The sequence below is a fragment of the Seriola lalandi genome, unplaced genomic scaffold (assembly GCF_002814215.2).
Source record: "Seriola lalandi dorsalis isolate HSWRI2012SDOR001 ecotype SW California unplaced genomic scaffold, Sedor1 jcf7180002054240, whole genome shotgun sequence".
NCBI classification, from domain to species: Eukaryota; Metazoa; Chordata; class Actinopteri; order Carangiformes; family Carangidae; genus Seriola; species Seriola lalandi.
In genome coordinates this window covers 272,334-286,403 of record NW_019524793.1, presented here as the reverse complement: position 1 = coordinate 286,403, position 14,070 = coordinate 272,334, and the positions used below count along the sequence as shown (strand labels likewise).

General features: G+C 41.9%; 4 protein-coding genes across 4 annotated transcripts; 1 reads left to right on the top strand and 3 right to left on the bottom strand.

The window, feature by feature from the left end:
* Positions 1–965: 965 nt before the first annotated feature.
* Positions 966–4,207, bottom strand: vac14 (vac14 homolog (S. cerevisiae)). Its single transcript, XM_023404302.2, has one exon. It carries the CDS (start codon positions 4,205–4,207, stop codon positions 1,835–1,837), a length of 2,373 nt encoding a protein of 790 aa, XP_023260070.1. The 3' UTR covers positions 966–1,834.
* A 212-nt stretch (positions 4,208–4,419) lies between these two features.
* LOC111653677 (uncharacterized) lies at positions 4,420–7,076 on the top strand. The gene is made up of 4 exons (XM_023404325.2): positions 4,420–4,827; positions 4,926–5,044; positions 5,700–5,805; positions 5,908–7,076. The coding sequence occupies exons 1-4, from the start codon at positions 4,551–4,553 to the stop codon at positions 6,825–6,827; spliced, it is 1,422 nt and encodes a 473-aa protein (XP_023260093.1). The 5' UTR covers positions 4,420–4,550; the 3' UTR covers positions 6,828–7,076.
* On the bottom strand, positions 7,073–10,876 carry LOC111653689 (uncharacterized). Its single transcript, XM_023404344.2, has 4 exons — positions 10,491–10,876; positions 9,661–9,797; positions 9,429–9,534; positions 7,073–9,343 (listed from the first exon to the last, which is right to left on the bottom strand). The coding sequence occupies exons 1-4, from the start codon at positions 10,750–10,752 to the stop codon at positions 8,730–8,732; spliced, it is 1,119 nt and encodes a 372-aa protein (XP_023260112.1). The 5' UTR covers positions 10,753–10,876; the 3' UTR covers positions 7,073–8,729.
* A 1,005-nt stretch (positions 10,877–11,881) lies between these two features.
* On the bottom strand, positions 11,882–12,693 carry LOC147819206 (uncharacterized; the record flags this gene model as incomplete). The annotated part of the gene is made up of 1 exon (XM_087173472.1): positions 11,882–12,693. A coding segment is annotated over one exon (714 nt), but the record flags the coding sequence as incomplete, so codon positions are not given.
* Between the last annotated feature and the right edge of the window lie 1,377 nt (positions 12,694–14,070).

The window sequence follows — 14,070 nt, the reverse complement described above, 5'->3', positions numbered from 1 at the left end:
CCGTGCAGCAGGAATCGTCCACACTCTGACATGAGATGTCAACCTCCATCTGTGAAATTCAACGCAGCACTGATGGGTCTCTACCCGGCAGTAAGACCTATATTCCTCATGCATGTACAGTATGTACTATGGGTGATCAGCTGCTAAAGTCCTGCAGCGACTGAGAGAGGGTGACAGACCCAGCGCCTCTAGTTTCACATTAAATCAACATGCACATTAAATCAACATTGACATTAACTGCGGTAGATCGGTGTCATTTGGAGCAATGAGCTCTACAACATTCATTCATATCAAGGTGTGTAATCTTATAATATTATTTCATTTATATGTCTAAAACTTATATTTCTTCTTCTGGTTCTATGTCCTTGCATATAAAGACAAGTTTTCAGTCCTTTAACTTCAATTTCTTTGTCTCCAAATGGTGTAAAAACAGTAACAGTTGCTTTTGATTTGTATATATAATGTAATATATGTAATTGTCAGTACAGTTAATAGTATTAATAATTAAGTATTTACTGTAGTTATTCAGTATTAAGGACAAAAAAGCATTTAAACCAAGATTAAATTTTACTATTTATTAAAAAAAGACCAACACTAAATGCAATTTTTAATATGCTTCAATAGAGTCTAGTCTGTATAACATAATCCTAATCACAGCGGAAACCTACATTAAATAAATTAAATGAATATATTTAGAAAATTAGAAGTGAAATTGATAGAATAGTCTACATTTCCAGCTTGGTGTACAATGAGCCTAATTACTATAATAAATTGAGAGCAAAATATTGACTAGACTGTTTTCAAAAGGCTGCTGGTTGTGCAAGATGTAACACAGACAAGAAAAAGGTCATTAGTAGTAGCATGAATGTGTCTGCTGCTTTTTTCTCTCCTCTCCTCATACACTTAACCAGTATTTCTAATTACATAGGTTTTGTGTAATATATAAATATGGGGGGAAAAAAGTGTTTTCAATCACGTGGTCCACTTTATTGATTTTCACATAGGAATGACAAAAGTGCGAATCTTTTTAAGAATGCAAGACAAACAGACACACACACAAACAAAGAGAAAAAAAAACATATTAGCTGAAGAATACATAAGAAAAAAATTGAATTAAAAGCTTAGAGGTGTGTTAAAGTTAAGGTTTCTTATCAGCTGCAGTAACAAAGAAATGGCAAGAGGTGTAATTATACAGGCCTACCCAGAATTATTACTATTAGAGTTCAGACACCCACAGCTTCAAAAGTTTAAAATCTCAGTTGATCCGGGTCAATACTCTACACGTGAGAATTCTTTTCTGGCTGACATGAGATTAAGGCAACCCTGAGCGCATGCTCTAATCATGCTGCTCAGAGGGATACGCCAGATTAAATGACAGAAGTGCACTATTTAACACTGAGATGCATATCAGACTCACTTGAAATACTGTGGACATTTCATTTAGCTGCAAAACATCTCAGCTGCTGACAGGGCATGAATGAAACTTTATGGCCATATTATCACCACCACTATTCATAATGTAAGATGTTTTATGTACATTATCAAGATCTACAGTACAGTCTGAAATTTATTAAATCTGTTTCCAGTTGTGTTTCTTATGTTACATAACATCTCCCTCATTTTTAACAAAGAAATGTACAAACATAAGAGTTGTTTCCTGATCATTTATACCCAGTGTTTCTCTGATAAAACAATTTTTAATCATATTCACTTAATACTTTTTGGCTTCAATAGCATCTTAATAATCTTTTCCAGTAGAACTATATATACTTATTTTCCTTCACTCTTTTCCTCTTTCTTCTCAGTGGCCGGAGGTCACTATGGCACAATGACTTCACATCAGCTTCCTGTCAGGGTGGTCAGAGGCACGTCCAGAGCGCTGGTGTCGGACCTCCAGATGTTTGCTCTGGACGCGGTCGAAATGCTGGAGCAGCTCATTGTAATCCATCTGAGTGTGAGAGGCGCATTTGGAGGCCACTTGCTTTTTAGAGTCCATATACTTGGACTCATCCACAGTCCTCATGAGCTCTGGGTTGGGGACACAGCGCAAGCGGTGGGAGAGCAGTTGGAAGGCCTGGCTCTGTGGCAGCAGCATCAGCAGGCCGTACAGTGCCTTAATCAGATATGGGTTGTTCTCCACATCCAGGAGCTGCAGACGCAGGTAGGTGAAAATGGGGCTTTCTATGAGCTGTACCAGTTTGTCCACCTCCATCAGGAAGTCTACTGTTACTTCTAGATCTCCAAACTTCTGGATGAGATCATAGGCGTGTTTGTAGTTCTGTGTGAGGAAACAGAGTGACACGGTGGCCACAGGGTTGTGGCACCAGGAACGATACAGGCAGCAAAACAAAGCACAGCTCTCCTGAGTGCGCAGGTCTTTCAGCTGGTTGCGTAACTGGAAGAGCTCGGCGGAAGTGAGCAGGATGGTGTTGAGCGTCTGAACCATAGTGGAGGCAAATTTGAGGTCCTCCTCCTTCAGCAAGATGTCAGCCATGGAGTGGAAGATGTTCTCTGCGTGGAGCAACAAACACAACTGCCTGATGATGAAAGCCCCTCTGTTTTCCAGAAGCTTCCTCTCCAGACTCAAACGTTTCAGCAGGTTGATCATGAACTTGTAAAAATAGGAGTTCATACTGGGAGTGGAGGGGGATGAGTCTAGTGCTTTGGAGCCTGTGCTATGCTGCTGTCCCGGCTTGGCACCCTCTGGGACCTTGAGCTCCAGTTTGCCGTCGGTGCTTTCGCAGGAGCCAGCTTGGTCTGTTTGGCCGGCAGGAGATGATGCTATCTCAGCTAACACCTCCAGATCTTTCAGTATCACCTCATCGGACTCATCAGACAGTGTTTTCAGCAGCATGGGAAACAAGCTGTCTGTGTGGCGGAACATTTTGCGTGGTGTCTTGATGTAGAGGTGGTAGAGCCATTTCAGCACAGCTATGCGGGTCATCATGCCAGTGGAGGAGTCGTGGAGGTGGCGGCCCAACACCTGAACAATACCGTCCAGGTCCAGAGTTACCTGAGGCCTGTCAGCACTCGCTGGAGTAAAGAAGCTGATATTACTGAAACCAACTGATTCTTGTGATGCATTCAGCATATCATTGCTGTCTGCCTCCGTCTTGGGCTGGCCGTCTTCCCTGGACGGCGACCCTGTGCTTTCACTTTTCTGCTCCTCCTCCTCCTCATCATCCTCAGGAGTAACCAGCTTCATCAGACTGTGATTACAGGCGCTGGCTGCTTCTTTAGTGTTTTTCTTTCTGTCGTCATAGGAAAGGCAAGGCAGCACTGCAGTTAGGATACCAGAGGAGTAGGGGAGCATGACTCTGCCCGCAAGCTGGATAAACTCTCTCATCCAGGTCATAGCCGTCAGCTGGATCAGGTCGTTTGTGAGTTTGGTCTCATCTGCGACCTGGCAGTGGATGACCAGAATGTTGGCCATCTCAGCAAATTTCACGCTGGAGGGAGTCTTTTTAATTTCCTTGAGAAACTCTCCCAGCACCACCTCACACGTCTTACGGATCTCCTTGCTGTTGTCCCCCAGGATCTGAAAGAGCCCATCCAGGATTTCAGGGAGGTAGTCCAACAGGTTGATGTCTGGCACAGACTCCAGAACGTGGATCCAAGAAATGATGAACTGCCTGGCATACTGATTATTGGAGTAGATCCTCTCTCTCAGCAGGGGGACAAACGCCACTAAGTCAAACTTGTTGCTCTCTGTCACTATGTCTTTCAGCAGTCTGTCCAGGAGTTCAGATCCACTTTTCACATTGGGATCCGGGTCGGCTGCAAGCTTGCTGAGACCATCAAAGAGCAGGTTGAAGTGGGGCAGCACAGCTCCTCTTGCCACTTTGACTATATTATAAAGGGCCTCACAGGCATAGTAGCGCAAACGGCTGTCTGAGTCATTGAAACACGTGAGTACAGGCTCAATAAGCTCCTTCAGATACAGACCTGAGTCCTTTCCGAGGGCGATCGAGCAGGCTGCCAGTCCGATGAGACCCCCCTTACGGCTGTGGGGGTGTTGGGAGAGGGCAAACTCCGAGGCCAGAATCTGGATAACATGCCTGATTTGAGTGGAGTTGTTCTGAGCCACAAACTCTCGCACCAGTTTCTCAATTTCCAAAGCTGCGACTTTCCTCTTCTCGTACAGTTTGTCATTCAGAGCCCTGACAATGTTGGGCGTCAGAGGCGAGAAGTCCTTCTCCGTGTTCATGTTCGCGGGTGTAACGGATCCTTTCCACTGAAATCGATGTTGATGCGCGAGGAAGCAGTATGCATTTATGATCACTTAATAGAGAAAACAACCGTTTCATTAGCGAACCAGGAAGTCTTATAATACAACGCAGCTGACCGGTTGCATCCGCCGGAAACACGTCACGGTTGCTACGTTTATTTGGGTCCCGCTTTGAGAGGACCGTAACCTCAAATTAGCTTCATTGGCAACGTATTCGGCTAATGCATGTTTTGATTTTTATTTTAACCAAAAATTTAGTGTCTTAAATTTGAATCCTACGTTTTCATTTAGCTGGTGAAGACGGGCGTTGCAGCCAGCAGCGATGGCGAGCCGCCTCTCTTTTCACTCACAGCTCTCCTCCATCCTGGAGACGATGGCCAGGTCTGCCCTGAGTCAGGTCTGCAAACTGGTGGATGATGACTCGGCTGAGCTCCGGCTCGAGTTGTCCCGGCTTTTGTTAGCCAATTCAGCCCTGGCAGAAAAAATTAACAGCCTGGAGTGCGAGCTGACCATTGTGAGAAGCGACGCCCCCAAGTTGTGTAAAAGTTATCGCAGCGTGGGTATACAAACTGCCTGCGTCAGAGACGGGGATCCTCATGGTACCTTTCTTCACAGTAACATTAGCTCAGCAGATTTTCATGCCACCAGCATTGCTCGTGTATTTTACTGGTGTGTTTTCCCCTGTTTGACTTCTCAGTGTCTGGGTCTCCCACCATAGAGGGGATCTTTGGAAAAGACTGGTGTATGAATCTGTGGAAAGACAGAGGCCCATATAGTCTGGAGAGAATCACAGACTCACCTCAGTCCGCTGATAAGGTGAGAGGAAGTTATACAGAGGAGGTCTTTATGAGCTATGAGCAGTTATGTTTGCAGGCGTCCAACATGTAGTAGAAAAGACAATGTGCAGGTTTAAGTAGTCCACAAAACTTATAATACATCAATAATATCCATCTTCCTAATCCTCTCATGGAAAACTGCTTATGCGCAATAAAGCAACAGAAATTGGGCAAACAAGTGTAAAGATGCCCTGATATACCAGAACGTCTGAGGCTTGATATTTAGATTAATGGTAAAAATGTGCCTGCTAAAACCAGAACATGTATGTCACATCATGTGCAGTATCTAACAATATGAAGTTATTATAAAACAATTTGTTCTACATAGTAAAAACATGAAATAACTGTGAAAAATGCTCATTAAAATCTCTGAGTCAAACAGGACATTTTGAAATTGATTAATTATTTTTTTTTTCAACCAGTCCAAACTACCTAATATAAGATATTTATTTTACAAAACAATAATAAAGAGAAAGCCAGTAAATTACCACATTTGAGGAGCTGGGACCTGAGGGTGTTTTTACAATTTTCCTTGATTATTGACTTGAACAATTAATTAATTCATTAATTGGCTTATCATTTCAGCTCCTGTCACAGGAAATGTCACATTTGGACTTTTTTTTTTTATTTTGCAGTCTGTGGCAACGCAGTCTGAGCAAATTACTGTGACTGAGATCAAAGAGGAGGATTATGTGGAGGACGGTGCCAGCAGCTGCCAGCAGGAAACACTCAGTACAGAAGGTAAGAGAGTGACGGAGCATTGGCATTTAGGGAGTACACACTGCAGATTTAGCAGCTTTAGATGATTTTTTCAGTGTTTGTATGTGTATTTGTATGCGACAGAACATGAAGAAAGTGCAGCCAAAGAACCAGAACAGCTGTCAGTCGGTTACTCGGCTGATGGCAGCACTTGCAGCCTGTCATTCGATCAGGAAAGAGAACAGGCTGTTTCTGCAGATGCTATTGAAGAACCATCTGTGCAGCTGGTATCCATCAATGACACAGAGGCAGAGGAGGCCTTCAGCACTCACATCATTCCAATCGAAGAGGATGAGGAGGATGAGGAAGAGGGGGAGGATGATGATGATGATGATGATGATGATGTGCAGTTTGTTCAAGAAAGTCGGCAGGAGCCAGCTACGAATGCTGCGGTTGGGCCCAGCCCCAACAAACAGCAAACATTACCCACAGACAACAGTGAAACCAGCAGTGCTCTGGATAAAGATTTACATGATAACTTAATTGTGCTTAATGTAGAAACTGCCAGAGATCTAAACAAAGAAAAATTCCCATGCCAAATATGTAGCAGGACATTTTACCACAAGGGCACTCTAACACACCACATGAGGTCACACAAGTCCAACTTCTGTAACATTTGTAAGCAGCATTTCCCTCATAAGAACAAGTTAAACTCTCACACCTGCGTGGCTCCAGTTCCTTCTCAGAGAGTCAGTAAGTCCTGTGAGCTGTGCGGGAAGACCTTTGCAAACCCATCGGCTCTGAGGATTCACTACGTGGTCCACACAGGAGAGAAACCCTACAGGTGCAGCTTGTGTGGCAAAGGGTTCACCCAGAAAGGCAATCTGAAATGTCACCTACGCATCCATACCGGAGAGAGACCGTTCCGCTGTGTTAAATGTGGAAAGACCTTCACGCAAAAGGTCAACCTCAACCATCATTTAATGGCTCACAGAAATCGTGAGGGAGAAAAACGCACAGCTAGAAGACATCTTAAAAACCTAATGGCTGAAACCTGTCAGTGAGCGATTGTGGTGCAAGATCAGTAGCTTTACTTATCTGAATGCGTCATGTAGTAATGCTCACGATGATGTAAGGGTAGTTAATGTCATGTTTGTAATGACTTGCAGTCTGTAGTAGCACTTAGAAAATCAGGAGTGTGGAGCAAAATGTCCTGTTTTTTTTGTCAGTTGTGTTTTAATTCAAGCATTTACCAGTTCAGTGTCTTAGTTGTCGTTTGTCTTTACAATAAAAAAAACAGTCATGGATGTTCACTTTGTGATTACATCTTTTATTGATATAACTCTTCTTTTTAAAGTATATATTTTTTTCGTCTAATCTAAATTGAAATTGCCTTGAGTATAATATTTAACTCTGACAATCTGAACAAAGCACATCTGACAGGGCCTTGTAAGGGTCATGCAGGTGTGAGTGAAAAAAAAAAAAAATCAACAGCCCAAGATTTCTTTCTTGGGCTCGGAGAATTCATTTAGTGAGGTCAGTGTGGTGTGTTCAAGGAAATCGTAATATTACAGGCAAAACAAGTCCTTACTACCACTAATTGCTCTGTCTAGGTGATGACAGTTCTGATGAGGATTTGTAGAAGGAAAGAACAGAAAAAGAAATGGTTAACATTTAGAAAAAAACAACTGACAGTCCCACTTGACTGCACAATGACAACACAACTCGTCTTTCTACAATAATAACGCAGCCATACAAATACATTTTCGAACAGTGACACCATTTAGACCTGAACAATCTCTGTAAGTCATTTGAATATTATGTTACCAACACGCATCAACATTTCTTTTAAACAGTCATGTTTTTCAAAGATCCGCTTTCTGCACAGTTAAATGCCAAAAAATTAGACATGGCATACGGTAAATACAAAGCATAAGTGAGACATGGGTAATGAAGCAAACTGAGGATTGTTCTTCTGCTTTGTTGTGAAGAGGTAGTTTTGAAGGTTTATGCTACAGGTGTGCAAACAATGGAGCATTTGTCCAAAATAATTTCGGCATCGTTTGACACAGGCCTTTTGTGGCCTGATATATATGACACTGAGGTATGTGTAACATGTTGCACCAGCCATATGACATCATGCATGAATAAAATGGGAGGTATTTTTTGTCATAGCTTGGATCAGAAAATGTGTCTCATTTAATCTATGACAATTTCCTTATTAAGCATAATGTGACATTGACTTTAAAGGCAAAAAGAGGGAATCCTACAGTTTGGCAACGGCTAGGGATAGACCCATTAATCTGGCAGATATCTGGCATTTTGTGATCAACAGCACCAGCCAGTGCTGCACTCACAAGGCCGTTTAGGTCATTTAGGTCAAAGGTTTTTTTTTTACGGTTAAGTTTTTTGATTACTCGTGGACATTTTTTTTTTATTGAAAATAATGAGTAGAGTGCGGAGTGCAAATCTACTTACGCAAACAGACAATGCACATTTTATATTTTCAAATATTTGTCTGTGATAAAGTGAATAATACATGAGAGTTAAATAAATGTTCATTTAAATTCAGCAATTTTGTCAATTTCTTATGATTTAAACTGTTGTATTTTATCAGAGGCAAAAAAAAAAAAACAACATAATATCGACATTACGTATTACGCCATCGGCCTCTTGCTCCCTAAATATCGACATCAGCCGGTCTACTAGCAACGGCTCTAATCCCACTCAATCAAATGGTACACTAGAAAGGGACAGATATTCATATTCATTTGGCTGCAGCATTTCTTATGTCAATAAAACTAAAAACTCACGAAAACATTTGACAGCAGCACTGATAATTATATGGGCTATAAAATTTGCTTTTCTTTAATTTAGAAGAGGTACTTGGACATATTGGCACATGTTGAGCTACTCTGAGTATTACTGAAAGCACTTCTTGTGGCTCCATGTGGCAGTTTGTCTAGTCAAGTGAAACACTGGTGGTGATTTAAACCGTACTTGTATGCATAACATTTCCCACAATCCACACAGCTATAAGGCTTTTCACCGGTGTGTGTCCGAAGATGTATGTTCAGAGAGCTTTTCTGGGAAAAACTTTTGGCACAGTCTGGGCAGCTGTACGGCTTCTCCCCCGAGTGCACGCGTTGGTGCAGTTTCAGGTACGTTTTCTGAGCAAACCGCTTCCCGCAAACTGAGCAGCTGAACGGCTTCTCGCCGGAGTGTCGCCTGATGTGGACTTTTAAACTGCTCAAATAGTTGAATACTTTCCCGCAGAATAAGCACTCAAACTGTTTTGTTAGCTTCAAAGGTTTTGGCTGCATGGTGACTTTTTTGGTTAAGTCCGTGTGGATATCGTTCGTGTAGTCAGAGTATTCGATGGCGGCTGAAGGAGGATTTGTGTTGTCAACCAGAGTGCTCATTGTTGCATCATCTATTAACTTGTCCATAATTGTTGGTTGTGTGCGTTGCTGTGTTTGACTGTCAACCGTCATGGGGAAGTTGTTTAACTCCCCTGAGTGAAGCTGCAGCTCATCAACAGATCTATGAAGCATGTTGTCCTCCTCAAAAATCCCAACAACTGTTAAATGAGAATAAATGCAGTTAAGACACAGAAACTTTCAGGATTACAATGATTTGTTTAGTTTTTTTTAATCCAAACTTACTTTTTCTGTTATCTGTGAAACCCATCTGCTGGCCAATGGGATGATCATCATATGTCTCCTCCTTGACAAAGATGAGATCAGGTTCTCTCTCCATCAAATCTATTGCCTAAAAAAACGACAGTTGACAAACAGCTTTTAAAATAAAGTCATTTGGTCATCTCAGCTTACTAAAAAAATCATTGCATTGAAAAAAAACCAAAAAAACTTACCAGTGGCTAAAGGATTCACTGACCTGTGCTCCCATGCTTGTCATAGCAGCAGGCTCCATCGTCTCTTTTCTGTGAGAGGGGAGTTTCTCTTCTCTCCAAAAGTCCATACACCAGTCCTTTCCAAAAACTCCATCGATGGCTGGAGCAGGCTGCTGCTGTTCTGGAAGACGAAGCGGATATGAAATTGTGACCTCCTGTGTACGGTGATCGTAATGAAAATATATACACAAAGATCAAACAAAACTTCAGAACAGCATTACTGTTTTTCATAAAGATTGAATGTGAAGGGCTGACAATGCAGATCTTCACTTAACTGATTTGATTTGGTTGTACACTGAATTGGAAGTTTATTAGGAAAACCCTGCTAAAACTAATGCATCCTACAGCAGCTGTATAATAAATCCTACCTTCATGACGGTTATAATGTTCAGCTTGTGTTGAAGCTGTTTTAGTGGGGTGTTGATTCAACTTTATGGTAATTTTGGAGGCTTAAATTGTATTGCATTATACAGGTGTTTCTATTACTTCGTGTATATCAATAAGGGTGGGCTGAATAACAGCAACACCTTTGTATATTGCAACACAGCTAAACAGCACCACAAACGACATTCCCCAAAACTGCCACACAGCTAAATCAATGCCTCTCTAAAATGATCCAAGTAAAAAATGAACATTATAACCTTCCTGAAGATAGGATATATTGCAGGACCGTTGTATTAGAATAGAACAACTGAATGTAGTCTCCACCAAAGGGCTAGCCTGACAAATATAAACTGTCGTTTTGCTGGGTAAAACCCCCACCGCTGAGGCAGCCTAGTAACGTCTGTCTGTCGAGCTGTCTGACCATCCTGACCTGCAGGGTGCCGCCGGCTGACACTGTTGACATGTGCCGGATAGGTCTGTGCCTCCCTCGCCGCTCTCAGCTGGACCTCCAGTGAGTAACACCTCTTCTTCAACGCCTCATTCTCCGTCTTGTGCAGGGACATCTCGGTGTGAAGGACGGAGGAGCACTCATCAGCTAGGTTGCCTATTTCAACCAAAGCCGCCTTCGTCAGTTTTTCCAGGATAGCCGCTAACTGCGTCCGAAAGCTCCGGTTTGTGGTGTCGCACATCATCTCGACGGGGAAGCTGAATATTACAAAATTTTGGCAAAATTCCCAGCGTAGCAACGTTGTTGACGTTGTGCCTTGATCAAATATGCGCTATAGCTGTGCCGCAGGGGATTGTGGGAAAACAGTTTGCTCGTGTTCCGACGTTTACGAGGAGTACCTGAAGGCAGCACAGTACAAAAACTGACACCCCGTTTTCGCATCTTAGTTTTTGACAGTTTGCCTTATAAAAATTTACGTATTATTATTTTTATATGTATTAATAAAGGCCATGTTAGTTCTAATGTCAATCAGTAACAGCCCTGCACGGGTGAAAGAAGTAAAAGAAGAAGAGTGCGGAAAATTTCTGTTACAAGTCATCGATTAAAAATTTTACTTCAGAAAAAGTATTACCCTCAAACTACACTCAAAGTACGTATGTTTAATGTAGTTAATGAGTACGTACTCATTATGCAGAAAGGCCAGTTTCTGAATCATTGATATTTTATCACGAGTTTCAATTGATGGATTAGAGTGTGTACATGACTTTAATGTTGGTAAAAGTGGAGTTAATTTGAATAATGTAATACATTGTTAGCTTGTGAATTCAATCAATAAAGGGATCAATAAAGTTGTATCTTAACCTGTAACAATACATTTATAATAATTTATATTATAAAGTCTAATTAATTTGCTGATTATATTTTGTATTGTTAATCTGAATCTGCAAAGTAACTAAAGTCATACAATGTAGTGGAATAAAAAGTACAGTACTTCCTTCTGAACAGTAGTTTAGTAGAAGTATAAAATAGCAGAAAATGGAAATACCCAAGTAAAGCATTGCATTATACAGAAAAGTGTTTCTGTTATTTTGCCCACCCTCATTGATATGAAGGGGATAGACAAAATAATAGAAACACCTGTCAGTTCTTAGTACTGACAGACAACAGGAGTGATTTATTGATTCATTCAGTCTTCTGAGGCAGTTCAGAAAAGTGTTTTCTTCCTGTAACCTCAGTGTGTATTTGTATACTGTAGCACAGTATCAGGTTTTGGTCAGTTTGAGAGGGGATTAGTTGAAAATGATACATGAAAGAAAAGCAAAAGAAAACATGTACTGACACATTTTTATCACAACAAAGAAGGTGATGCACTATTGTCTGTTACTCAAAAATCTGGAGCAAAGATAACTTTATTGATTATTATTTACTCATTTCAATCAAACAAGGGGAGAAGTACATTTGGTGGACTGCTTTAAGTGGTGCCATTAATTAATGTTGCACTAAATGTTGGTGCACCAGATTCACTACGATACATGTTCAAACTGGGATCTAAATGTACTGCAAGGTGTTTTTTCAGATTACAGTTCTTTGTAAAACCCTTGCCACATTTGATACAAACAAAAGGCTTTTCTCCAGTGTGTGTACGCTGATGCATATCAAGAGTGCATTTCTGAATAAAGCCCTTTCCACAAATAGGACAGCGATACGGCTTCTCCCCAGTGTGTGTGCGCTGGTGTGTATACAGATGCCCCTTTTGAGCATATCTCTTTCCACACAGCGTGCACCTGAAGGGTTTCTCTCCTGTGTGACTCCTCTGGTGTATTTCAAGCTGACTAAAGCATCTGAAGCTCTTGCCACACTGCAAGCACCCAAACCTCTTTGCAGCTGAGTTCCTCAAGTTGTGAATCTTCATGTTTCTGAGCACACTTAAGCTTTGGGAGGCAACATTTTGCACAATGCTTTTCCCATCCTCTAGATTTGTGTGCACAGGTGCAAGCTGTGGATTCCACTGTGTTTCCCTGGTCCTCCCTGCTCCAGGGAGAGACGACTGGGCTCTCAGGGTCACAAAGCTATCAGTGAACATGGGCTGCTGATGTTCTGGGATGGATTTGGGATGCTGCATCACATCTGGACTCTTCTGAGTTTCTGTGACGGCTTCTCTTCCTGTTGACAGCAAGGGAGCATGTTAAAATTTTGAATATGATTGACCCTAATCAACTTGAAGAAGGCCACAACCTGAATGCACTGGTATCAAATTAAAGCTGCTCTTTACACTATTAGTGTTGCTGGAAGTTTGACTATTTAAGACCATTATTTCTTATTATTATTTTAAAAAAACTTAATACAAGATCCACTTATGGTCGCTCAAGGTCCATTGTATGACACATACAGTGGGACAAAAAAGTATTTAGTCAGCCACCAATTGCGCAAGTTCTCCCACTTAAAAAGATGAGAGGCCTGTAATTTTCATCATAGGTACACTTCAACTATGAGAGACAGAATGGGGGGAAAGAATCCAGAAAATCACATTGTAGGATTTTTAATGAATTAATTGGTAAATTCCTCAGTAAAATAAGTATTTGGTCACCTACAAACAAGCAAGATTTCTGGCTCTCACAGACCTGTAACTTCTTCTTTAAGAGGCTCCTCTGTCCTCCACTCGTTACCTGTATTAATTGCACCTGTTTGAACTCGTTATCAGTATAAAAGACACCTGTCCACAACCTCAAACAGTCACACTCCAAACTCCACTATGGCCAAGACCAAAGAGCTGTCAAAGGACACCAGAAATAAAATTGTAGACCTGCACTAGGCTGGGAAGACTGAATCTGCAATAGGTAAGCAGCTTGGTGTGAAGAAATCAACTGTGGGAGCAATTATTAGAAAATGGAAGACATACAAGACCACTGATAATCTCCCTCGATCTGGGGCTCCACGCAAGATCTCACCCTGTGGGGTCAATATGATCACAAGAACGGTGAGCAAAAATCCCAGAACCACACGGGGGGACCTAGTGAATGACCTGCAGAGAGCTGGGACCAAAGTAACAAAGGCGACCATCAGTAACACACTACGCCGCCAGGGACTCAAATCCTGCAGTGCCAGACGTGTCCCCCTGCTTAAGCCAGTACATATCCAGGCCTGTCTGAAGTTTGCTAGAGAGCATTTGGATGATCCAGAAGAGGATTGCGAGACTGTCAGATGGAACCAAAATAGAACTTTTTGGTTAAAAACTCAACTTGTTGTGTTTGGAGGAGAAAGAATGCTGAGTTGCATCCAAAGAACATCATACCTACTGTGAAGCATGGGGGTGGAAACTTCATGCTTTGGGGCTGTTTTTCTGCAAAGGGACCAGGATGACTGACAAAGAATGAATGGGGCCATGTATTGTGAGATTTTGAGTGAAAACCTCCTTCCATCAGCAAGGGCATTGAAGATGAAACGTGGCTGGGTCTTTCAGCATGACAATGATCCCAAACACACCGCCCAGGCAACGAAGGAGTGGCTCCGTAAGAAGCATTTCAAGGTCCTGGAGTGGCCTAGCCAGTCTCCAGATCTCAAC

Coding starts and splice junctions, on each gene's coding strand:
- LOC111653689 (XM_023404344.2), bottom strand. CDS start 10,752: ATGATGTGCGACACCACAAACCGGAGCTTTCGGACGCAGTTAGCGGCT. Junction 9,798..10,490: donor CAGCCGGCGGCACCCTGCAG/GTCAGGATGGTC, acceptor TTCGTCTTCCAG/AACAGCAGCAGCCTGCTCCA. Junction 9,344..9,428: donor TTTCACAGATAACAGAAAAA/GTAAGTTTGGAT, acceptor CTCATTTAACAG/TTGTTGGGATTTTTGAGGAG.
- vac14 (XM_023404302.2), bottom strand. CDS start 4,207: ATGAACACGGAGAAGGACTTCTCGCCTCTGACGCCCAACATTGTCAGG.
- LOC111653677 (XM_023404325.2), top strand. CDS start 4,551: ATGGCGAGCCGCCTCTCTTTTCACTCACAGCTCTCCTCCATCCTGGAG. Junction 5,045..5,699: donor CACCTCAGTCCGCTGATAAG/GTGAGAGGAAGT, acceptor TTTATTTTGCAG/TCTGTGGCAACGCAGTCTGA. Junction 5,806..5,907: donor GGAAACACTCAGTACAGAAG/GTAAGAGAGTGA, acceptor TGTATGCGACAG/AACATGAAGAAAGTGCAGCC.